Source organism: Linepithema humile, chromosome 1 (genome assembly GCF_040581485.1).
Source record: "Linepithema humile isolate Giens D197 chromosome 1, Lhum_UNIL_v1.0, whole genome shotgun sequence".
In the NCBI taxonomy this organism is placed as follows: domain Eukaryota; kingdom Metazoa; phylum Arthropoda; class Insecta; order Hymenoptera; family Formicidae; genus Linepithema; species Linepithema humile.
Window position 1 is genome coordinate 34,891,873 of NC_090128.1, and position 25,717 is coordinate 34,917,589.

The 25,717-nt window shown below is 43.6% G+C and overlaps 2 protein-coding genes across 3 annotated transcripts in view; one reads left to right on the top strand and one right to left on the bottom strand.

Moving 5' to 3' along the window:
* ara (araucan) overlaps positions 1-11,795 on the bottom strand; it is a 52,837-nt gene extending 41,042 nt beyond the window's left edge. Inside the window, exon 1 of the mRNA XM_012364730.2 lies at positions 11,089-11,795. Within this exon, the coding sequence (XP_012220153.1) occupies positions 11,089-11,193 (105 nt within the window). The 5' untranslated portion in view covers positions 11,194-11,795. The remainder of the gene's footprint in view (positions 1-11,088) is intronic.
* Positions 1-25,717, top strand: part of sowah (sosondowah) — a 134,990-nt gene that overhangs the window by 25,718 nt on the left and 83,555 nt on the right. For both annotated transcript variants that reach the window (XM_067347736.1, XM_067347735.1), the window contains exons 3-7: positions 9,423-9,604; positions 18,823-19,004; positions 19,154-19,215; positions 20,010-20,384; positions 21,215-21,367. In XM_067347736.1, coding sequence (XP_067203837.1) covers positions 18,878-19,004; positions 19,154-19,215; positions 20,010-20,384; positions 21,215-21,367 — 717 coding nt within the window. In that variant the 5' untranslated portion in view covers positions 9,423-9,604; positions 18,823-18,877. The remainder of the gene's footprint in view (positions 1-9,422; positions 9,605-18,822; positions 19,005-19,153; positions 19,216-20,009; positions 20,385-21,214; positions 21,368-25,717) is intronic.

Consider the following 25,717-nt stretch of genomic DNA (forward strand, 5'->3'; position numbering starts at 1 on the left):
TGCATAGTGGCTTGTCGCAGGAACCAATTAACTTCTTTACAAGGAATGACCATTACCTTTGAATGCGTTAAAATGACCGGTGAGAGCAAGGAAATCGCGATATCAACGGTAAAACCGTTGAAAACCGACGATTGCTTAACAAGCACTACAGCGATTTCACAACTAGCTCTAACCAGTGTTCGTAGTAGCCGGAAGAGATGCACAAAGAAATTTAATGCATCGTCATAATTTGCCAACAGCCGCTATCGGTAATAAATACTCTTTTTCCAGCGTTACACATTTATTTTCCGACGGACAGCACAAAATATCTTTTTGTATCGCAAACCAACCGAATCAATTATTTATTGCCGTTCGCCGTCTAGTAGCAGGTTACAGTCATTTTTGTCGTTGAAATATATGAAGTTATATATGACATACGTAAAAAAGACATCGGTGAGTTATCTCGCTCTCTCAAAAGTGCACACGACCGATACATTCATTGCAATTGGTCACGTCAAATCGGTATCACAATGGGCGTCGGCGGTGAAGTAGCGCGCGGACGTGCTCTGTTTACGGTATTACGCTAGCAGTAGTGGTGAATTAAAACGTTCTGAGATTCCAAGCACAACGCAAATTAAATCTGATATAGAGTTTGTACAAAATACGCACACATTGAAACAGATCCAAGAAAGCACAACGTTGGTATAACAAAGGTTAAGGAAACATTTTCAGATATATATATATATATATATATATATATATATATATATATATATATATATATATATATCGTTTATTTTTCATCGGAATTTTTTTTAAGAATGGAATCTGCTATTCGATCACAAGTTAAGTCTTTTCGTTCGTGTTCACTCCGCATAATTTACATTAAGATCCAATTATTTGTGAGCCCCGAAAAGGTGACTGACTGCGGCTATCGTCGCACAGCCGCCAACGGCTGATTGGCGAGAGAGAAAGAAAGAGAGAGAGAGAGAGAGAGAGGGGGGGAGAGGGAGAGAGAGAGAGATTTACCTAACGAATCTGACGATAAAGGAAACATAACAATTTATCGCGGAGTCGTGATCGCGGATCGCGCTCGTAAATAATATACACTCGCGCGAACACGAGAGCGCTGCGCGCGAGGGGTGGTCACGAGGAAACCGCCGCGGCGGAGTCTCGCAGCTTTATGCGCGTTATAAACCGTATGTGTAACGCGGCGAAAACGAGAAGTATACGCGGGTCGCTTGCTCTAACCTGTTAACCTGTTAACAAATATCCAAGGCGGGCGGTTAACATGCGTTCACGATAATTTATCGTGCCGATGTGGCCGGGTTATGCGCTCGCCTCGAATATACAAGTACACACCGGGTGATATCGGGTCGCCGCGAATAATCGAAAAAGAGGGCAGCTACAGAGAAGAGGGAAACTTTCCATTTAAAAGCCGCTTAATTTGAGAACTTTCTCAACATCGAACGGAAACATAAAGATAAGTCTACTTTACACTCGAAAGCTTATTAAGTCTTTAACTTGTTATCGTAATGCAGAACACGGCGTTTATAGTGTCACGTAAAGCGATCTTTTATTTTCTTGCGAAAAACGGAAATTGCGCATTCTTGAAAACAGACGGCTGCAAGAGTACGCATTTAACATGCGACCGAAATGGCACTTCCAACAAATTATCAGATATAAAATATCTAGATAGTTTTGTAAACTCCATCAAGCTGCAGAATTAAGACTATGTTATGAACAGTATACGCGATTTTTTATCGTAGGATAACGGTTGAAAATCGTCCCGTCTAAATAGACCTTCGTTCCGGTCGACGAGAAGCGCGGCATGATAGATCGCCGGAGACGCTTTTATCAGTCGTTTAAGCGCGATCGTGCCTCGATTGCCGACGAACACAAGCCGGCATTCACGATTTCGCAACGCGCGCGGATATTGTTTGTCAATGAGATATCCTGAAATGTTCCCAGAGAGAGCACCTCCACAATAATCATCCGTCACCGGCAGGCACGCCTCGCACGTGATCGAAATCTCGACGACTCCGACGTGCGAATACCGAGAACTGCCGAGGATCATGACAACGCGAAAAAGAGAGTATAATCATGCGTTTCTGAAAGCGATGCGACCTCTCGAAAAAATTACAGAGCCGTGAAAATTTTGATATTTATCCTGATTTTTCTGATAATAGAAAAGTTTTGCTCAAAAATATAGTAATCTTATGAAACAAATGTTATTTTGATGAAAAGTAAAGTCGATTATTTATTAATATTTATTATAACTTATAGTTTTATAAATTTACCTTTTTTGTATTTTCAGATTTTTATAAAATGTCGAAATACAACTGCAAATTTGTTTACCACATTTGCAGTTCAGAATCTTTTAATTTTACGATAAATTATGTCCCGATTAAGATCGCTGGCATGGTTTAACCAAATACTCAATGATTTCCAAGAATACGTGCTCCGGAAATGGTACACGGACGTACCTGATTAATGCGCAACGTAACAGGCATAAGTGCATGTCATTAACGATCGTTCATTTTTCATCGCGGCATCGACGGACGCGTGTGCCTGCGCCGAGCCGGTGCATACATTCACGATGAGAGATCAGGGATCAGGCCGTTGTATTCGAATATCGGAACATCCTGTACGCACATTAACCGGTCGATATATACGGAGGCCTTTAGCTGACTCGAGCGGGAATAATAATTTCGAGTGCTCCTCGCGAAGATAGATACGGACAAGAAGAGGGGGGGAGAGGAGGAAGTATGGGTCTGAACGTTTGAACGAAGAAAGAGGCGAAGAGAGAAAAAGAAAGAGGGACACGAAAAGGGCGAGAGAGAGAGAAAGAGAGGGGTTGAGATATACGTTACAGGTGAGAGCGCGAGTATCGCGTGCTGCAAACGAGCCGGCAGCTGCCCGCTTCTGGCTACACGGTCTCAGGTATTAATATGCGACTGACCGAGTGGGACCGATGCTTTTGCTGTTAGAGTAAACCGCCGGGCCAGGGTATTACGTCACGTCAGCCGTGCGCACCGATCGTAGGGTCCGATCGCGTCCTTTCGGGCCTCCTTCGTGCACTGGCAGCGCGTCAATCCCCGCCGTATCACCGGATTATTAAATTACAGTTTACATTACGCGTCTCTACCTTCCGCTCGATGCGAGAACCAATTATCGCGGCGAGCATCGTGTCACTCGTGTAAAACGATATAATTTACACTACGCGTCCTTTCGAACGACGATCTTTGGCGATTTACGCATGAATAGCATGCGGTTCTTTCTTGTGGCGAAGGAACGAAGAATTAAACGATTTTATTTATTCCATTTCGGGAATTGCTTCGTGAACATCGGTCTTACACGCGAGGATTTTGAAAAGCCGCAACGAGACGACGGGAACGCATGAGGAACGTCGAGAAGGGTGACTGACATGTTACCGCGTACCGCACTAATATTAAACTATCATCGTGGAAGGTTCTGGGCCTTTAATTTTTTTTTTTTTTTTTTGTTTCTTCAGCTCGTGCTCGCGTACATGTGAGGCATGGGTCACGTGAGGAGCCCCGCCGGCAAGTATATGTTGATTTACGCCGATCGTGAGGCTCCCGATATACTTTGTCGAGAAAGAGAGGTGTATTAAGCGTGCGAGCGGGCCCGGTGTTGCCTCCCTCCCGTCATTAGAGTTCTTCAAGAAAGAGTGCTTTTTCATTTCACGCACTGGCCGCCGGCGAAGAGCGGGCCCCGTCGGGACCCGCGGCGTAGTCGGGAACATCACATAAACATTCGTTCGAACGCCCTGCTATTCGTACTCCCATATTACGACAATGCGGCATACTTTTATCCGCATTTTCTCCAAGTCTTTGTGTTCCTTCAAATTTCATTATAATTAGAATAATCTGTCAAATATTCCTTTACAATTGTGTTTGTGAAAATAACATACATTTTTCTAAGCTCATTGTGTCATTTCGCAATTAGCATTGTAAAATTTGTCGGACAATTTACTTTAAGCGCCTGTTACTGAATCACGAACGGGAATTATGTTTCTCCGGTGTTAACGGAAAATCCGCCGTTAGTAAAGACTTCACTCACATGTATGACACCGCGAAGATGCCGCGTCACGGCTTCCTTATCGGACGTTATCGGGCAACGAGATCCGGCCAGGTGGCGGCCGGCGCTGCGAGGGAAGCGGGCGGAAAAGAAGCGCGGTGAGCTGAATTAAAAGAACGACTTGTCGGTTAGTTGACTCGCCTCTACTCCTAGTTTTTCTCCCTTCCGTGAGAAAGTGGAGCGAAAAGGGAGGAAAGGAGCGCGGTGGCGGCTGAATGCCGAGCAATCTGTTTTCAGCGCGGGATAACTTCGCAGCCCTTCTTCGTTTCTTTTCTCCCCCGATCGTTCCCCCTTCCTCAGCCCATCTACCTTTCACATCCCCCTTTTTCGTTCCCCTTTGCGGGGTTAGCTAGTCCGCGCGGAGCACGGCTCGGTAACCTCCCACCGACGGCGCTCCTCTATCGCCGCCGTAGCGGGCGTAAAAAGCACATCCGAATTGAATCATTGCTGAATAAGCGGGAAAGTGGCTGCGCCGGGTGGAAGGAAATCGGGAAGAGCGGCGAACTCCCCCCGAGTATAGTGGAGGGTCGTTTTCCATCCGACTCATTGGTACACCTCCTCCCTCATGTCGAACGCCGCTCCTCTTTTCTATCTTCCTTCGATAGCATCGTGAAAGCACTTTAACCGCGCTTTCAATTATTCTTTTTGTTCCGCCATTGAATTCCAACAACTTTCGGAAATTTGTTCTTTCGTAAGTTGAGAATTTGGGAATTTGAGAATTATCGAAATGCGAAGTTACCTCAAATCTTGATCGCGCACATTCGTATCCTGAATATTGTTAGAAATTATCATAAACATTTTATACATTTCAATTAAGAGAAGCGTACTTGCGCGCGAACACGTTGTCCCGCGTCATCGCTCGAGATTCTCTAATCTTACGCGGGGGACTCGTACTAGGATTGTGCGATATCTTGCGAAAACTTCTCCAGGAAAATTAGTTACTGCCGGAAGATGCTTCGCCTCGACAATAGCGCGGTCCGGAGGCGAGGAAAGGTCGGGCCGCTAACTGTTGCGTCGAAACGCGTGCGGTGCCCCACGGCTAATAAAGTAACGACCTCCGCGACGGCGAAGGAGAGGAGAAGCCCACGACGACGACGCGTACATACACCGTCGTCGGAATAAAGGCGGCGCGCAGTGGTTGTGCTTTATACGCCTTCACTCGCTCACTCACTCACTCACGCACTGTCGCGCATTAACGTACGTCGAGATAAACCCACCCTTGTAGCGAAGCGTGTCGGTCGACCGAGGGTCGTTCAATTAGGACGAAACCCCCTCCAGCGAAAGCCAACTTGCCGTTTACGTCGAGGGTGAAGACTTTCGGCGAAAACATCGTCTCCAAGGGTGCTTTGAAAACGCGCGACGGTCGGTCTTATCTTCTCCCCCGCGAACTTGGAATCAAAAATAATCTTAATCGAAAGAGAGTTTAAAAATGTTTTTAGTTGCTGAAAATATTGTAACATTTATTGGTAGAAAATTAGTTAGCCAAAAATATTTACATTGAACAAAGGAATATTATAACAATTAAATCGAGCATTTTCTCAATGAATATAAGAATTATTAATATAACTATTGTCACATATTTCTAGTCAATAAATATGTGAATGAACGAAAATAAGCTAGGCGTTACATATTTCATAATTTATAGAAACGTTTTATAACCGAGGGGAGCGGACGCGCGCGCGCGCGCGACTTTGGAGTCGCGGATGAAGTCAAGCATAATGCACAGGGACGCGTAAAATATTTTTATTGTTCGCAGCGTATCACTCTGCTAAAGTAATTCGAAAGCAGTAGGCAGTAGTTCTTTACAGTTCGCCGAATTTATTCTCGCGTGAGAAAGAAAGATTCGCCGCGGTCTAGTGGTGACACCGGAGAAATGGACGTTATAGCTTCTCTCGTGCGCCACGTCTATAATATCCAGCAACGGCGAAGTTACGTCCTTGTTCTTGGCCGCGCGATTACTTCCGTTACGAAACGGCGAGCGCCTTTAAACGTATCGGGCCGTTTCATCGACGAAAACGGATCCTCGTCGATGTAGCGCCGCTTTGAACTTGACGGAGCATGGCGATTGCTCCCCGAATCGCCGCGAAACTGTATCTACATACATCACACTTTTTAATTTTGCCTATGCGAAAGACTCCGTATTGAATGCTCGATACAATCTTTTCAGCAACAAGTGGTCGATTGTTTCCTTTGCCTCGCACATACAGGGATTTTCGTCGGCTCGGACATTTTTTGAATTCCCAGAAGATGTGGAAGGATTTAAGATCGCTTTGACTATTCTGGGGCGGAAGATCATTGTTACGATGTCACGGGTGTATGCGTTTACATAGATATAGATTACTGACCACATAAAATGTCATATATTTTACTTATAAATGTGTCAGTTATAACAGTACAATGGAAGATCGATTGGTTGGAAAGTTTGGTTTCTTTCAGAAAAAAAGACTGTATTAACTTGAGGCCTTGAGCAATCATGCTTTGCACCCTGACTAATCGCCATTGCGGCCATGTATTCGAGATGAGCGGCCGGACAAACGAAAATACGGCCGTCGACGTGGTCTGTAACCGTAACCATGGGGTGCCGTGGGTTCGACGCGCTCAACGGCGACATTGCGCCCTGCACGTGTTTGGTCGATGCGGGACGCACGTGTACCCGAGGAAGCCCCATTCAGCGGGATCACGAGTTACTTAGGTCAGACGATGACGACGACGGCGACGGCGAAAGGGGGACATTGGAAGGACGTCGTCCTGGATGGAAGGGAAAGCGACAAGTGCTTACACGACAAGTGCGTATCCTGCGTGTGACAAAAGTGCAGTACAGCTTCGGCCGTGTGAACCGCACAACAAGTCGGAAAAGGCGATGTCATCGAACGAGGCTCTTGAGAGGGCTAGCGCCCAGTTGGCCGACACATTTCTCTCCCCCCGAAAGAACAACGTAGAGCTCTTCCTTCGGCGCGTGGGATATTAGATCGTGAAAAGATAGAGTCGTATAATGGAAAGTTCAGTTTTGGAATCGCCGGATATTGTTAAATAAAAGGCGAGATGTGTTTGTAAACTGGTTCAGTCTCGTAAACACGAAAAGAGTATAATTCTGTTTATTTCTCATATCTGGTTAATGAGCGGGTGTTGTGTATATTTTTCATAGCGTAAGATTTTAATAATATATTCCGCGGTAAACTTATTACCTCGTTAGAATAGAATTAACAATGTAGTTATATTTTATATCATACACACAAGCGTGCGTTTAGCATATAATAGAATATAATTAACAAGCGTAGGTATATAATATTCATTAATACCGAATTAATGAGCGCCCTAAAAAAACAACGTAACGGTAACACTATAATTATCTTATCATCATGCAAATGATGTTTCTAGCGACGCATGTTAGTTGCCAAAATATTATTCTTCGCAATTGTTATTCTCGTACTATTACGCAAGTAGTTAGGAACATAAAAAAGATGTCCGAACAATCGTCGTCATGCATCGGGTGCATTCAGGCGTTGGAATTTAGTCGTAACACGCGACTTACATCAATTACACGAAGGTGAAGAAGAACGGGAGAGACCGTCCGCTCCGCCTTGAATTGAAATTCCTTCAAAGTCTCTCGAATACGATGCTTCGCAAATCGTTCATGGCTGCGTCTACTGCGCTTCGTATCGACGCTTCGCTCGTACGACACGAACGTGCTCGGTCAAGTCGCACGCTCTGTCGCTTTGATTCTGTAAATGTCTCTGCTTGTGCTTTTTTTCTCGCGACTGTCGGAGAACGCCCGCTGCGAACGGGGCAATTCGGAAGCGAGACGCGCGACGCCGTTATCGCCGTTGAATCGGCCGAGTTCTTTCACGGAGCGCGTACGTGCTCCGAACTGCGGGAGTCTGCCTGTCTTTATCCTCACCTGACGGAATTCACAGTTTTCGTCGTGAACGGGACCTTAAGTGTACTCGCGGACATACCAAATACGATGGAATGTCGCATGCGAGAGTCGCGTATCTCCTTCGGAAGCGACTGGCGTCCGAAGGCGCTTAAGGCTGCGCTAATCTATGACCATCATGTGAGGCCCGTAGCACGGAATAAGAAGAAAGAGAGAGTGAGAAGGGAAAAAGCGAACGCTGAAGGAATACGAAAATCGATGGTCGATCGACGCTCGAACGTGTTACCTATGCGCAAGTAATAAGCCCGGATGTATTCCCACAGACACGGAGCCCGAGCCCGCCCGCCGTGGGAAACTCATACGTGAGCCGAGCGATGCGATCCGTGCCGCGAAACCAGCTTTTAAGACGAAGTAGCATTTCGGCGCAGGTGCGATTCGATTAGCAGCCTATATTCCGACGCGCCCGACATTTTTCAGCGCCGCAGCTGGGACGCGGCGAGCGTGCATTTGTCACGACGCTGGACACGACGCGAGGGATAGTCTCCCGCCGTATTTTAATTGGACCGATCACTTACGTTAATCCTGCGGCGCGCGAAGATGCCATCGCGCTCTCGTATTTTCGTTTTAACGAGACACCGGCTACGCCCGCAGGTTGCGCGATCGTGTTTCTATGACATAATCAGAAGCACTTGCGAGGAAAACACTTTCATCGATTATGAAATTAGCGTGACACGCCCCGTTTTCACTGGACCTCGACTCATTATCCTTTTATACCTTTCTCGAGCAGTTGTAAAATTTTCCTATATAATTTTCATAAATATTCGCAACGTACTAACTTTCTAATTCTTAAAATTGCTATTGCTTTCTTTTTTTTTGAGATCTGTTGTACGAAGAAATAATATGTGATTTGTAAAACGAAAAATCTAACAATCAAAATTCCATTAAAGAACATTCAAGATAAAATTAATGAAAGTATATCTTGGTATCGGTCCATTCATTAAATTTAAATGGAATTTTTTGCAAGTTATTTTGCAAATCCGAGGCTTGTAAGCCTCTCGCGGGATGTTCTGATTTTACCGAGCAGCGGTAGACGATATATACGTTACGGCGGTTATTATCATCGTGCATGACGGATTATAGTCGATCGTCGTGTTTCGGGATTTACGCGTGTGCACATGTATGCGTAGCGGAAGGAAGGATGCGGAGAAGGGCGACTGTATCGGAGGTGAATCTGGGCTGCGATCGGGGCAGCGCAGGTGCAGGTGCTTCTAGAAACCGGCGACGAACGGACGGAATGCGGAGGGAAGAGGAGAAAGGGGGACAAGAGGGGCGTAAAGGAAGCAGAGGCAACGGGCCGGGCCCTGCACGTGCCTCTGACGCGCCGATGCCACCGATATCTTCTTCTTAAACTTTCCTATCCGCTCATTCATGCCCGACTAAATGCCTATAATTTTGGATATGATTACAGGGCACCGTTACCAACGCCCCGTGGACTCATGCTGCCTCGTCGCGAGAGAGAGGGCAGGAGCTCGTTATACGAGGGGCCCGACGAAATTGAAACGGAACGAGCCGAGGATCTTCTGTTCACCGTCGTTTGAGGACGGCTCTCTTTCTCTCTCTCTCTCATTCTTCGTCTCGTCCCTTGTACAGGTAACGTGTATATAATGACATATAAATTCCCTGCACCGATCGGACCGATGACAGGTGGCCCCGCGTGATTATGACTAATTTGCCGTGGCTTAAGCAAACAGAGAAATCGCTACGGCCATCCAAGTGCTTCCTCCTGCATGCAGTCTATTGGAATGTTGCCGAGTCCGCGGTTCGGTCGCTTCTCAGCTTCTCGTGAGGGTCAATTCGGTCTCTTAATTGCTATCCGGTATACAAGGTGTCCGAAATATAATATTCGCGAATTTAATAATATACAGTATGAACGTTTAACGGGATAAAAATATACTAATTTTGATTTGACAAACCGATCTCTCGTCTATAAATTCCTACGCTTCGAATCCTGTTTCTTTCTTCATTATATCTTTTATTATCTAATTTAATATCTCTTATTCTTTTATTATCTAATCTAATATCATTATCCTTGATAAAACTCGTCATTAAACGATTAAAGTATGCGATGATCGGAACATTGATGGATAAAGATCCTTCATCGAAGTCAATCAAAATGGCGTCCGATAATGACGATGTATTATAATTAACATGCTGGGAGAGCTAAGCTCTCTACGAAGACGATCGCCACGAGCGGCGTAATTAAATATACGTGCCTCGTGTGTGACGTACGTGCCCGGATCATTTTCGCAGAGTAAAATCAGCGCGTATCGCCATATCATTATGATAATGATTTCCACATCGGAATCCCCGTCCATGTGGCGCATTTTATTAAAAAGATAGCTCGCGTAAGCGCGCGTACCCTGCGGCCGTACCGGATAAATGAGTTTTTGTAGAACGCTCGCCAATAAAGCGAACTCACCCGTAAAATGACAGATCTCGCTCGTGCAAATATGGAAATTGTCAGAGACTCGTGTGTTTAAGTGAAACATGATTATATGTACCCCTCTGCTCGCGACGAATCGGCCTTCGTGCGGATTTAGCGTGATCTCTTCCATTTAATTTAATGTTCTTTAACGCCCATCGCATTATGCAAATTAATAAGTCATATTCTTTAAAAAAAAAAAGGTAAAATAAATATTCGCGCGTTACGCGATCGCGATACGCTAAACGCAATTCTAATTTTGCTCAATGTATATTGTAACGATTAAACAAAAATACATTTTTAAATCAGTTATCTCACATATCTACACGGAGAAAATTTTATGTCAAAAATTACTATGTACGGCAGTAACCGCGGACCATGAAGCCACGGACCGACAATTTTTAATCTGTTTCACATGTGAAAAACATAGTAAAAATTTTTATAATTCCTTCACGGTCCGCAGCTACTACCGTACATAGTAATTTTGGATATAAAATTTTCTCCGTGTGTAAGTATCAATGCAATATCGTATTTGGTATCTTCCATATCTGCGCTTTTTTCTTACAAATTTATTCGACAAATTTATCTTAGAATCTTTATTTACGCGCTTCGTAAATAATTAATTTTACAAACGAAAGAAAATGATACTCACTTCCTGTTGATGAATTAAGAAGTCAGGGGCGGGCGGTGGCGGGGGCGGTTCCGAGACTTCCTGAAGTAGTCCCACGTGCTCCCAACAGTCCTCGGATATGTCCATGGTCTGTCTTCTTTCCTTCCCTTCGCTTTCCGGACAGAGTCCTTCCCCGCGGAGAACGGAGTAAACCGAGCCCTTCCTGTCCCCCTTTTTTAACACGTCCTTTTAATCTCCGCGACACAATGAACTACACGAGATACCGTCTACGAGTCTAGACACAGTCACTCCCAGAATCCGGTCACGTATTTCGGTCACAATAATATTGGCGTGACGCACCGGGTGCACCGTCGCAGAGAAGAAAAAAAAAAAGAAACGAGAGGACACGCATGTACGTGCGTACGTTAGCACACCGATTCACCGACGACGAAGTCGACGTGTCGCGTGACCGCGTTCTCTGACGGGCGACAACGACGGCGGCGACGACGACGGCGGCGTCGAGGACACGACGACGGCCGTCGGTGGTGGTCAGTCGGCGTGGAATGAAGTTCGCCCGCGGGTTAGGTTGGGTTAGCCAGCGAGCGGGAGTTGTGCAGCATCAGAGCGCGCGCGGCGAGAAAGACGAGAGAGGGTCGGTGCCGGTGTGAGAGAGGGGGGAGAGGAGAATAGAGGTGCGTGAGGGAGTAAGAGACCGGTAAAGAGAGAAAGAGAGAGAGCGTGAGCTCGAGGGCGAAAACGACGGCGGGTGGAGTGCGGAGAGAGAAAGAGAGAGGGAGAGAAGGACGGAGTGAGAGAGGCGTAAGGCGTAAGTCTGCCCTAGTCGCTCGCTTAACCGTGCAGGAGGTGGCGCCAATATAAACCGTACCCCACCTCCGGTGGGCCCCCCCGACAAAGAGCTTGCGTATAATACCTGTATGCGCCTGTTGGTAGACCATCCCGCCTACCAACTACCGTATTGCGGGATTTGTGATCCGTGCCGCCGGTAATTATTGCGATTTCACTTATATCCCGATCCGCGTAGACACCGCTTAACCCCGCGCGCCCTTCTTCAGACTCCGAGTGCGGACCGCGGGAATCCGATGAGACGCCGAAGTCGGGGCCGAGAAGGATATTGGAATCGCGGTAAAGCGCTATCTTTATATCTTATAATGGCTTGTCGATGTAACAACAATTGCAATGTTCTTGTACGCGGAAAGCGATTTCGTAATCACAAATACAGATATTGTTCGAGAACCGTGACTCTAATTCACCATGCTACAAATGCAATAACAGTTGGAGCAGGCGCAGTAATTTAAAGCTTCAAGCGCCGAAATACGTGTACGATAAGAAAAAAAATATTGCGCAACAGTATAAAATTTTCTTACAAAGTATGTAATGATCAGGTGCGATGTTCCTTGATCGCGAATATTTTCGTATAATTTTACACGGGTATCTTATCAAAGCGGAAGAAAAAGTGTATCGAGGCATCTATTGGGGGGGGAAACGAGTGCGCGAATATGTGTACAGGATGTGAGCGGGATGTAATCGAACGAACGAAGGGTTGGAATGCGATATGAATGCGTTAATGCGTCGTTACTGACAGCGACACGATTCGTTGATAGTACTTCGGACCCCACTCTTCCACGGCCGAGCCCTTTCATCGATTTAGCCCGACGATTGTTCCAGGGTTACCGCTTTTTTTTTCACTACATATACTTCTCGCATTTTAATTCCCCGCTGCTCCGATGCTGACTGACGCACGCTTAATACTCGACACTTGCCGGCCGTTATCATCGCGCGGTGCAGTTCCATGTAACGCACGACCCGTTCGCGTCGAGGCCGATGATTGATAGAGTCATATAAACGTTCGTAATTTACCAATCCGGTTTTGAACGCTCTCCGCGTATGGATAACTTTACTTAGCGATTGAATCTTGAACGGTCGCTGAACCGCAATTATCGGATATCGCGCAATTACAGCGGGATGACACGCTAATAGATGCATAGCATCGTCAAAATTTGTTTTCGATAAACGTCAGTCAATAAATGTCATCGCGGAATTGTTGGAAATTAGTTTAGCAAGCTGAAAATTAGTTTGAACGATGAAATAAATCTGCGCGAACATGTGGAAGGTTGAAAAGCGATCGGTGATTGCAAAACCAAGTCGACAATTATCGCGATAATTCTCATACAAGAGTCAGGATTCTCCGTAGTGTGACAGGAAAATTGAAAGCGGCTGTTGATCTGCAAGTTTGACACACATTTCCGAGTAAAATCTGTCTCACGTACAAACGATTTTTGCCGCGCGCGTACATGCCAGCCGTCATGCGTAAAACAAGACTGCCATTAGCCGCATCGGCAAGGTGCACTTTGTTCTGACCGTCGGTCTCCGACGATAAACGCGCTGCTGTTGGAGTGTTGGCCGAGTCCTCGACTTTGTGTGCACGCGCGGAGCCGCGCTGCGAGGACGCCGCCGAGGACATGTCGGCCTCGGCTAGGTAGGCAGCGCGATAATATGTAATGCCTATACTCGAGAGGCCCCCGATCGCGAATCTTTGAAGTCCGCGCGATGGCTTCCGTCTCTCCCGTCGGCAAACGCCGGCGCGAGGCCGCGGGGTAGCCAAGAGATCGAACGCAAAACTGTGGGAAAGCCAAATATACGCACGGGCGCGCACATGAGACTTCCTTTGAGAGTCTTTGCCCGTTTTCCTTCGCGTGCGTGCGTGCGTGGAGCATGGTATACGGGCGAGCACCTGTGACAACTTCTAATGCCGGGCTGGCTAAACGGTAGTCGGCAGACTAGATTGTGCGGTCCGATAGCTTCCGCGCCCGCTTCCTTTACCAGCGAGTGAGAGACACTCCGCGTTTTTTAGCCCCCTTCGATTCATTAGCAGCCATTATTTCACTCGACGAAATACTTTACGTTCCTGATATTATTTGTATCCTCAGCTGTGTCCCATCTGCAGGCCCTTAAATGTTTCTCCCATCCAACATAATTAGCCCTTTCTGGATCTATTCGATAATTATTTTATATTGCCGATATTAAAATTGCAGATTATATTAATTTTAGGCAATGTGTAGTGTGTAATGTACGCGTTATTATATTACAAATGCGGTAATAGTTCTGGGATACTTTGTATGTGTAATAATGCATAGGCAAAATAATATTTTTGATAACCTAAATTAAATTCATTAAAACCGGTTTTAGAATTTAAATTGGAATTCGCGACAGAGTTCGAAAATAGAATTTTATTTAAAAAATAAATTAGGTAAGGTCAGAATAATTAAATAAACAAAACGCAAACTAAAGTGGGCTAATGTGGAATTTTATTAAAGTGCCAGTTTATTTATAATTTTATTTGCTGCGTAATACAAAAAACATGTAAATCAGAAAAATGATTACATATATATTATATACAAATATATATCAGTGATATGTATTTTGTATGTGGATGGGAAAACAGAATTTTGCTATCGCAAAATCGTCGTTGCTATTGTATATTAGATGTGATAGTAATAAAACTTTGCTATCATAACTAATTTACAAATTATTCGATGTATTAGCAAAATATATTTTATCAGCAAAATATATTTTGCTGATAGAATAGATGAATTTTGCTGAGTAAATTTATTCGACACATTAATTTGCTGCTACAACAAAATAATTTATTTCTAACAAATGTATTTTGCTAATGCAGCAAAATTGTCGCTGCCAATGCAAATTTTAATGACAAAGTAAAAGTCCATTTGTTATAATAGCGATATAATTTGCAGATTTAGCACAGTTATTTCCAGGAAATAAAATTAGCATTTCTCTTTACTATCCATATAATAACTAACATGTTTTGTTCTAACAGCGTAAAATTTGCTGTGCCAGTTTTTTCCGCGCGCGCGTGTGTGTATGTGTATGTATTACAATTTTTTGAATATTTTCTGTTACATTATATTATAAATAGATTGACTTTTCAGTCGCGACTTATAAATTGTTTAAATATATATCGGATATTGGATTGCTTTTGGTACTTTTTAAAAATATCTCTTATTGTTAGTGAAGAGTTGGTTAAAATCTATGGACTCTGCAACTCTTTCTACGTGGAGCAAACGCGTAATGCGACCGTTGTGGCGGATCTCTTCCGGACCTCCCATCGTCTGTCTAACGAGACCACCGGAGGTACGGCAGCTAAAAACCGTGCGCAAAAACCGGCTAAAGTACGGTCTTTATACGGTTCGTTTTATATCGCGGCCGATTCGCCGGCCGACGCGCTCCAATTACGGATGAATATATATGTCGTTCTGCTGGACGTATATATTGTCCTCGCGACCTTATCGCTTTATATGGCGAAAAGCGATAGAATGCCGCTATAAGTTTGCCATTTGATCCAGCACGAATTTACTGTTTGCGCGCCGGCGTTACTCACTGCCCGTGAATGAGAAACGATGTTAGTGGAATGCATCTTCTTTGCAGTGCAATTTTAAAGAGTCACCATTGACTGAGAAAATGTAAAATTTTGCTCAAATCTCTCTTTCTCTCTCTCTCATTTATTAATTTAATTATTAAATTAAATTATTTTTAGTATACAATATTTTATTTATATTATTGATGTTATTGTATCGATGTTATTGATATTATATATTATTATTATATTACAATTCTTTTGTCTCTCTGCGTATATATAATCGCGTAATGCTTTGGACACACATCTTCTTGCGTGCCAATTTTTTAAGTGCCCGTGGAATCTCAGCGACAAAAAGCGGACCGGCGACGCTAATGCTCGGAGCACCTTGTCGACATTTATGGGGCGAGTTTCCGAAGGCAAAGACCTCTCAACGTTTTGCAAAAGAGGTCTTGTTTACGTTTGTGAGAGAACAAACTGAGTAGTGCGTAAGAAATACGACGACCACGTGCGACGACTTCCACGTCTGTATTATTGTGCTACGTCATGCGAACTTCCTCGTTCTTAAGTGTTTCAACGGGACTCTTCTTTCGGAATATCGTGCGTTACGAGCAAATATAGTCGTAATCAGGGTGCAGGGTATAATTTCGACGAGTTAGACTTCGTTTCGCTGAAACGTTTGGAAATAGGTATCTTTGCGTCAATCATCGGTTTCGTGTCGCACGAACAAATACAAATATCACTTTCGCGTGTCTGAAACATCGCAATCCGCGCTCATTGAAATTCATCCGGTCGCGATCTGCAGCCTCAAGGTACAAATTGCGCGCAAACGAGCCCTGGGTACGCCGCGAGAGCTCTGCTCTCCCGTTATTTCTCGCGTAAACGCAAATAAGCGGCAGCGCGGCGACAGGCAGAAAATCAACGCGGTAAGCCGGAGAAGGGTTGTCGCAGCCTCTTACTCGGAATCTTGAGCGGTAGATCACACAGAGGACTCGCTCGTGCAGTTTGCACCGCGGCCGCCGGACGGATAAAGCGCAGCGGCAGTACGGTTGGCTTGCACACATCTTTTACGTATGCACGGGCATAAGCATAACGCGGAGGAACACGGGTAGATGATATCGTAGGTGCACCTACGGGGCCGGCGGGGGGCGTCGACGCGATCCTTTGTCCTCGTTCCCGGTCTCTCATTCCTCGCCGGTCACCTCGCCCCCGGGGCCCTCGCCCCCGGGGCCCTCGACCCCGACGGCGCGCATTTTGTCCGCGGGAATACCTACCTCCTGCCTCCAATCTCGTGCATCAATCCTACCGTGTCTGCGGAATTGTGTCGAGTGCTGCTCGTGTGCGAGCTACTGCGCCGCCAGCGAGACCAGGGTTATACATGTAGTTCGCGACAAAAGGTTACGGGCGTGCATGTTTCACAAGAAATCATACTGCCTCTGCATTCGTTGCAGTTTTGTTGAACTTCGCCTCGTTTTTACCATTAAGACATGTTTTTCACTCTTTCAAGCTCGTAAATTGCGTTTACATATGTTTCTTTAATTTCTCTACGTAATTATTTTCTACTTTATAAATTTTTTATAACCGATAAATCGAATTCATGAAATTTAATATTAATATAATTAGATTTTTTTTCTTTAATTTGGATTAAAAAAATATTTTGGTTAGGAAAAATGTTCATGAATGAAAGCAGCAAAGATGTTCCCTCATTTGTCTACTACGTAATTATTTTCTACTTTATGAATGCTTTGTAACAGTGAAACATTGCGTCATAAAATTTGACATTTATATAATTCGAAATTTTTTAAATCTTGGACTTGAAAAATATTTAAGAAGACTTTCATAAGCAAAAGCAGGGAGATGTTTGTGTCGAAGCAGAAGGATGTTCGTGCGACTGCTGCCGCGCCAATGCAGGCCGCGCTCGATCATTACTCGTCGTTTCATTAGAATATCGCCGATAAAGGAGGTTTAATTACAAAGGTACCGCCTCGCTTCCGGTCCACGGATACACATACGCGTGCAAAGCTCTGCGTGTTGCACGCATACCCGCCCTTCTAGCACTCTCTCGCTCTCCTCCTTCCCCCTTGCGTTTACGTGTATTTCTACACATTGAGGGTGATTAGTAAGGTCGTTTTCTTAATTATGAGGCACTGTTAATAAGAACCGCCGCTGCTGCAGACGCGTGATTGTACAGCTAACGAGAGCTCGGTGTACACAACGTACGCTGTAATAGTTTTTAACCCTTCAGATGGAGGGAACAGGAAGTGAGTATATCGCGATATTTTTTAATTTTATGTTAGCCACATCATAATATTATATATGCGCGTAATACAATAACAGGACATAGTAATATTTAAAATGTGTTTAAACACAGTACATATTAAAATTTATAAAGCCAGATAACAGAAACAACTTTATAAATTAAATATATAAATTAAAGTGCAACGTATATTTTAAAAAATTATTTTTTAAGCTCACTCTTTTATTAATATGCATGATCAATGATTGTGCGTTTAAATGGAAACTCAAGATGTGAAAGTCTCTTTGACGGATGTATACATCTCTTATTTTCTCTCTTATGAAACAGTTTTATAAAAGTACAAGGAAAATTATGGTCGCCCGTAAATTAAGTCAGAATTTATCGCGTCGGTTACTAATTGGTCGTTGAATAAATATAGAGGCGTGTGTTCCGGACGGTGCCTCGCGCCGACAGTGGCAGGGACAGATTACGATTCGCCTGAACGTCTGGTAAAAAGGTTTCGCTTGAAGAAGCATGTCGCGCGTTTTGATCCTATCCGATCGTAAAGAGTTTACAGCGAGAGAACGTTAAATGCGCTCCGACGTTGTATCGCTTTCATTAATATGTGCCAGCTCGTTTAAAATACGGTATTTACGTCGGTCGATGGACAAAATCATCGTTCGAACACTAAAAATCTACGGAATAACGTTTCACGTAGCGTTAAATGGTTATGAAAAGCGTCTGTTCGCGTACGACTGAATAAAATATCTCCTCAAATAAATTAACATCGACAGATACTTTTGCGGCTATTAAATATATATAACACTCTGTATATTTATCGATGATCTCAATAAACACATTAGAATGCATTATAAAATGCAATTAACAGAATATGTCTATAAATATAAAGTAAAAATATTCAGGCAAGTCATAATTAGAAGTAAACATGCAATGAGTTACTTATATTAATTTAATTGTAGTCATTATTTTTTATTATTTAATTGTAGCAATTATTTCATGATTATTATATATTATTACACAGCTTACATGCATATTGTTATACAGAAAAAGGGAAAAGTAAACTGTGATAAATTACGAATTTTTTTCTGCTCTTGGTGATAATAACAGCAACCGTTTTTACCGACAGACCGAGTCCACTTCGTGAACAGCCGTTCGTGGCTCTGACGTGTAGTTAGTCCAAGATGGCGATGCCCAGTGAGTTGTCTCTCGAGGAAATCCGTAATTATTTACTGGAAAACGGAGGTACGGCACGTAACCACGACCTGGTGAAGCATTTCAGACGGTTCCTGACAGATCCGGAGACGCGAGGTGGGTTGAATTTCTGGCGTGATGCTCGTGTTCGCGACTGTCTCGCTACAAGGCGTGACCTCGCGTTCGCATACGGATGTAAACATGTATGACAGCTCGCAACGCGAGTTACCGTGGAATTCAGCTTGATGTACGATTTTGCGTTACAGTCGAGGCGAGGAATCGGTTCAAGGAGTATGTCAATACCTTGGCCACTATAAAGAACGAGGAGGTAGGTTACACGGGCTCTCGCGATTCTCTTTCGTCTTGACAGAAGCGACTTGTTGCGCACTTGGCGACGTTGCCGGCTCTGCTCGCGATCAGCTGAAGGCGCGTAATCAGCTGAAAAATTCCGATGTACGAACGCAACTATCGCAGAGTCTAAAGATTTATTTTTTTCGGCTGTATTTCAATGTTAAACAATATAGTATTATGGACCCTCAGTATTTACCGAGTTTTGTGAAGATTTTGAGCAATATTACGAAAGTGTATGCTATTATGAACTAAATCTACGAAAAGTGAGTAAGCATATTTGAAGAAATAGAAAAACAAAAATACACACAGTGTTCTCGGCAGATTTATTGCGGTCAAATGTATTTTAATAGTGTTATCGTTTAATAATGTTAATAAATCTTTAATAATGTTATTCAATATTATTAATAATTATTTAAAATACTAGTTAAAACACTTATAGTGCTATAAATAAAATAAAATTTTATTATCACATTAATATTGCAGTTAAAATGTCGAGTATGATGTAACAATTTTTAATGTTTTTTATATTTAAAATAAATCAGGTATATATTTAGACTTTGCAAGAAATTGGAAAAAAACATAGCAATAAATCGTGCACGGTAGATTTTTACTTAATTTTGGAAATTTTATTTTTGTCAGTCTGTTCGTTAATTAATGTGATAAAGTAAAATCAACGATTCACGGAGATTTGAAGTTAGGAATGTAAAAATATCTGTCGCTTCTGTCAAATCACTCGTACGATGTGTTATCAAAACGAACATTCCTTAACAGGGCGAAAAGTTCTTGGTTCTGAAGAAGAAATATCGCCAACCCTTCTTAGACTTTTCATCTCCTCAAAAAGTAGGATCCCCTCTTGCCACTCCTGATTTAGCTACTCCAGTTTCTCCATTGCGAGAGCCTCCACCTTATCGGCCACCACCCCCTGCACCTCTCAGCCCGTCATCGAGTAATTCGCAAACGAGCTTTGAGGAGCCTACGACACCAACTTCCGAACGCGAAGATAGCCGAAATGATAATTCGGAGGTCGGCACGTCGATGTCATCGCCACCTGTTCCACCGCGTCGCAAAAGTCAAGACAAGTTCAAGGTGGAAAACAAGGAAAACGTCGACAAGAATAGAGGAAGTTTTTCAGAGGCTGCCATAAAGGTAGAATTTTTGTTTATCGTTTTTGCACGCAGAAGATGATTTCCTTGAAAAAAAATGCGATTATTCGCGATTATTAACGATATCGTCACGCATTTATCGCGAGAATGGTGCGTCATACTGATACGCGGTATTTGAATCATTTATTAACATAGTAAAATAATTATATCGCATCGATAAATTCCTAGAATCATTAAACAGAGTTAGAATGACAACTGCAATATTATTTGCATTATACAAATATTTTTTTAGAATTTATTACGTGATTGATATTATTTAATAATATTATTATTGATTATATGTTTATGATTTAATTACATTTAGAATATTTTTATTTAGGTTTTTGTTTGTGATAATTCTGTCACCTATCATTAGTTCGTAAAAAGTTTCCTTACATTTTTATATCATATTTATAAATTATATTGTATATACAATTTTTTTATATTTATAAATGTAAATTTATTTTTTTAACTTTGTTAAAATTTGGAGATTAAATATTTTTTTAAATATTCAAATTGATCACACAATAACATACACGCATTGCAGCATATTAGTTTTGTTTCAGTCGCAAAAATAGAAGTTGGAATAAACTTGATATTTTTACGATAAAAGTACATCATGTATGCAAAAATATATAGAAAGTGTCGCGGAAACTATCGGACGATCGAAACTTGCTACATTTTCCGACAACCTTACTCACGTGAGTGAGAACTTTTGATTAAAGTTGAAACAGTACAATCAGTGCAAGCGCCATATGCTTTTACTTAACATTAGTTGTAACCGATGTTGTAAACTAATCCGTTAAATTCGGCTATCGAACTGTTAAATTGCAGGAAGATGAAGCGACGATGACGGCGAATCACGCCTCAGCCGAACAGCTCAGCGTTCGCGAGAGGATGCAACGCTTCAATCGAATGGCCAGCGAAACCGATCTTCACGCCAGGCCTACCGACCCGACCACTCCCGTTAGAAAACGAGCGGATAAGGTAAGTGATCCTTTACATTTTTATACAATTGAAGCGATAAAGTGATATAGACCTAAGCTGAAAAGTTAACTTCAAAAGAAACTGGGAGAATATTTTAAAAATTTTACTTGATATAAATAAATAATTTTTGCAACAAAATAATATAATTTTAGTAAAGTAATCTAACAAAATTAATTTAAACATAAAAATAATTAATATAATTTTCAAATCACTAAAAAAACGTGATCTCGAAGTTAAAGAAAGATATTAAGGTCTATTACACTCGAGCGTGCATTTTCAGTATCGATTATATACCGTCTCGAAGGCGCGGTCGTTACACCACGAGTTCTTCGCGAGAGTTAAATCACGGAGATTGCCGTGTTGTGACACCGTCGGCCGCTTATGTTTTCCAAACACACGCGGGGACACAAAGGGTTCAGGTCCCGTATTGAATTATCCCGCCGAGCTTTAAATACTCCGGACGAGCGATTCGGCACGGAACGATCCACGCGCGAGGATCGTCTATACATCCTTCGGAGGGCGGGAGGGAGGAGGATGCGGTGTGTACAAGGGCTGACTGCCTATCTTGCATACCGAGTAGGCTACTAGGAATCCTTTCTTCGTATCCTTTACACGCGCTCTCGCGATGGTTCTCTCCTTCTCTCGCTCCCTTCCACGGCCCTCCCGGCCTCCTTTTCTCCGTTTCTCTCGTCGTCCGCGCGCCGTTTATCGCGGCGAGCAATATTCATCGCATTTGAATATCCTGCGGGCGGTATCTCGCGCAGCGATCAGGATGTTGTGTCGATGTTGCCGTAAATCATAATTAGCCGCGCCTGAAAATTAAAAGTAGAGGAGGGGGAGGGGGTTGCAAGATCTCGGAAGAGGAGCGGGGGACAAGCTTCTTTCCGCCGTGACCAAGAAAGTCTCGGACAAGGCAGGATGTGCCGGTCATCTTTTACGCGGCCGATCCTCCATCGTAATTTCGATATGTTTACCGGGTTTCACGATGAAAGACGCCGACTCCGCGAAGGAGGAAGGAAGCGGCCGTTCCACGCTTCCTTCGGCCGATTATGGCCGGATCGTGCTCTCGGCTTGCTGCTCGCGCGTGGCTGCGGCGTCATTCGTTTAAAATTCTTCAAGGAATTCTTCATCTTACGCTCATACCAAATACTTGTCTATTTTTGAATACGAAATAGTATTAACATTTTTTTGTTTATTGTACTCTGCTTGTGGATTCATTTCTCTTTCGCGAATGGTAATTTGAACAAAATGTTAACACCGAAAGATTTTGACACATTTTTTTATACGACTCTTTCGTTACAATAGAGAACTGTTTATTGCCGCGCGTACACATTGAATGGCCCGTGATAATTATGTATTACTCACACGCCACGGCCGGTCCTGGCGGGCCGCCTTTCATATACGGTTTGACCGGACCAGGCCGTTAATTTTTATTGCTTGTAAGCGCGGAAAGGGTTTTCGGGCCATGCGGGGAGAATCCTTCTCGCCTCCGGACATCCTGTAATCTCTTGGGAAGCCCGTGGGTGTAGAGTCACCGCCTAGTCGGGCTTTCTTTACAGTAATTATCATGCAATGTGGTCGCGCCATTCCGCCCTTTGCATCTTTAATGACTGTTTTGTCTAGTGCGGTGTCGCGTGCCGCGCTGTTCGCCGGCCAATTGCCGCATCAACACATTTCACGTAGTTTTTCATCATATTTTCCTCGAACGGCTGATTATGAGTCACCGAATGCACGACGGGTTCGATAAAGGCTTATTACAGGAAAGCGTAGCCGTAGTAAAGAGATTAGACGCAACGATGTTTGAATGACAGATATATTTCGTGCGAAGTTGATATAATAACTTTAAATTAATTATAATAAATTAATTAGACTTGCTAGAACAGTTTTCTACTTATTTAATTGAGTAATGAATTAGAATATTGTCATAATTGATTAAAAGTCCTTTGCAAATACTTATATTTTAGCTATTTTATTTTGACGAAAAATCCATTTATATCGCACACGCTTCATTCCTGTTTTATCTTTAGTATTCGACAAAAAGCTTTCTCAAACTCATCTAATCACTGAAACATAATGTATTACACCAATGTAACATACGACTAATGCGGCCATTTGTAGGCATTATGTTTTTCCGACAGCGAAGATAGCTTCTTTTCTATGTAAATACAAACGCGGGTGGCGAGGTGCTTTACCTGTCATACCTTCCCGTGAGAATTCTCGCGATTACCTCAGCTTCTTAGTTTGTGTGAAAACGATTCTATGACACGAGAATAACAATGAGTTATACGTCTGTATACGGTTTCGACGCTATCGCACAACGTGCATTCCGCTTATTTTGTCGGCTGTAAAATCGAGCGCTCTCACGAATTACCGTCAATTGTCACGGAAATTAAGATTTCAGTACTGTTCATTTGCGAAATGTTGGCACGAAGTAGGGAAGTAAGAGTTCTTTTACAAGAGCGCACCTCGAAAGTGCATCTCGCTTATACGCCCGCGTGTATGTGCGCGCGAAAACGCCGACGGCGCCTTCGCCGAGACGCCTAACAAGAAGCTCGCTTTTACTTCGGCACCTCGAGGACGCGTTCTAATTAGGATCACGCGTGTTCGCCTCTTATACGGGGGAGGCGAGTCTTGTCGGGCGAGCCTCGTCCCTTCCCGTGCAGCGCAGCGCGGCGCCTGGAAAGAGAGAACGCGAGGGTGGAAACTCATCGTAAAGGCGCCTAACACGGCCATGCCGAACTTGGAATTTCTGCCGTATAGTTCCGCATACATTAGGGACCTTGGGTGAAACTTGGAGGGTAGTTTGCCTCTCAGCAACGAAAGGAGGCGAGGGCTTGAAGCGCAGCGTGCTGCTGAAGGACGGCCGCGGGGACGGGAGGGGCTGGGTGTAAACCGCACAAAGTAATCTTACAGAATGTATATGCAAAGAGGTTCACAACGGCGCGGCGAGGCGAGGTGAGGAGGAGCGAGGGCACAGCTTGCATGATTCTATTCGCGACAATCTCGACAAGACACCTCCGCAGGCAAACTTACCTCGTGCAGCTTACTTCCAAAGACTCGTCGACTCTTGATCGATGTTGATTATTTCCTTTAATTAGTTTCTGTACAATGTATTTTTAATGTTTCTTTGAAGTAACTTAATTTAGCAAAGTCGTGATTTTAATATTAATATTGACACAATCGTCTAAATCGTCAAAAAATTTGGAAAATGAAAAAACCGTCTTGATGTGTCCATTAATACAAAACTATGTGTTAGTAAAATTTTTTAAATCCTTTTAACAGTTTAAATTTCAAATGTTAATATTATATCAATGAAAATTAACTACGAACAGACGTATCATTTTCATCGAGCAATTGCCAAGAGTCGCGGGTTATCTGCTGCTTCCAAGTATACTGTCAATCTGTTCAGCGAGTTTAAACGCGTCCCGTTGTTTATTCAAGAGATATTTCTGTCATTAATCAAACTAACGGCATAGAGTACTTGACAGGTGCACCTGGTCGCGGTGGTTTAAGTGCGTCTCTCGGGTTCAGTGAGGAGATAGGGAGAGAAGAAGAGGGACAGATACGGGGGAAACCCATTTATTCGTTCCAAGTGGTCGGCAGATACGCAGATAGCGCGAGCCGTGATGGAAATAAAATCGTTTACATCTTGTCCCTTTAATTAGGCAAATCCACTTGGGCAAGAGTGCCAGTCGATAAGCGTTCGTGAGATAAGCTCGCTCATTACCGTCGGAATTTATCTGTGTACCGGTGAATGCATCGAGAATTATTACTCCCCCGCATGATTTTTTTTCTCCGTTATTACGCTCTCGTGTTTACGCGCGTAACATGGGAAAATCGTCGATAAGCTTCAGCGATCGTTCGCGAAAAGGCGCATTCGGGTAGCGCGTCTCCCACGGTACTTCGAGACCATCGCCTATTGAACACTCTATACACGATCGCATAAATTATAGCATAGAGCTAATGCGCAGGGCAACACCTCGTTCGACGATAATTAAATACCATCGGTTAAATTTAATAACCGGTCAGATAATTGCGGGTTGCGCTGCTCGCGCGATGCTCGCCCGATGATAATTCATCGCGGTCGCGTTTAATAACGACGTTCAGGGACTCGGCGTGCGGACCCGTGATTCGCGACGACCCAATTTTCTTTGGCACTAACGCTGGATGCGTTACATACAAATTTACGCGTGGATCTCCGTGCCGCGCGACGCGACGTACCAATATAAACAAGCTTGTCTACAGGAGTAGTTAGCACCCACCGTTGCCGTGTAACGGACGGCTAGATACATCTCTAACAGGTCCGCCGACATTTATTCCGGCCTATTACGAGTTAATCTTGAAAGCACA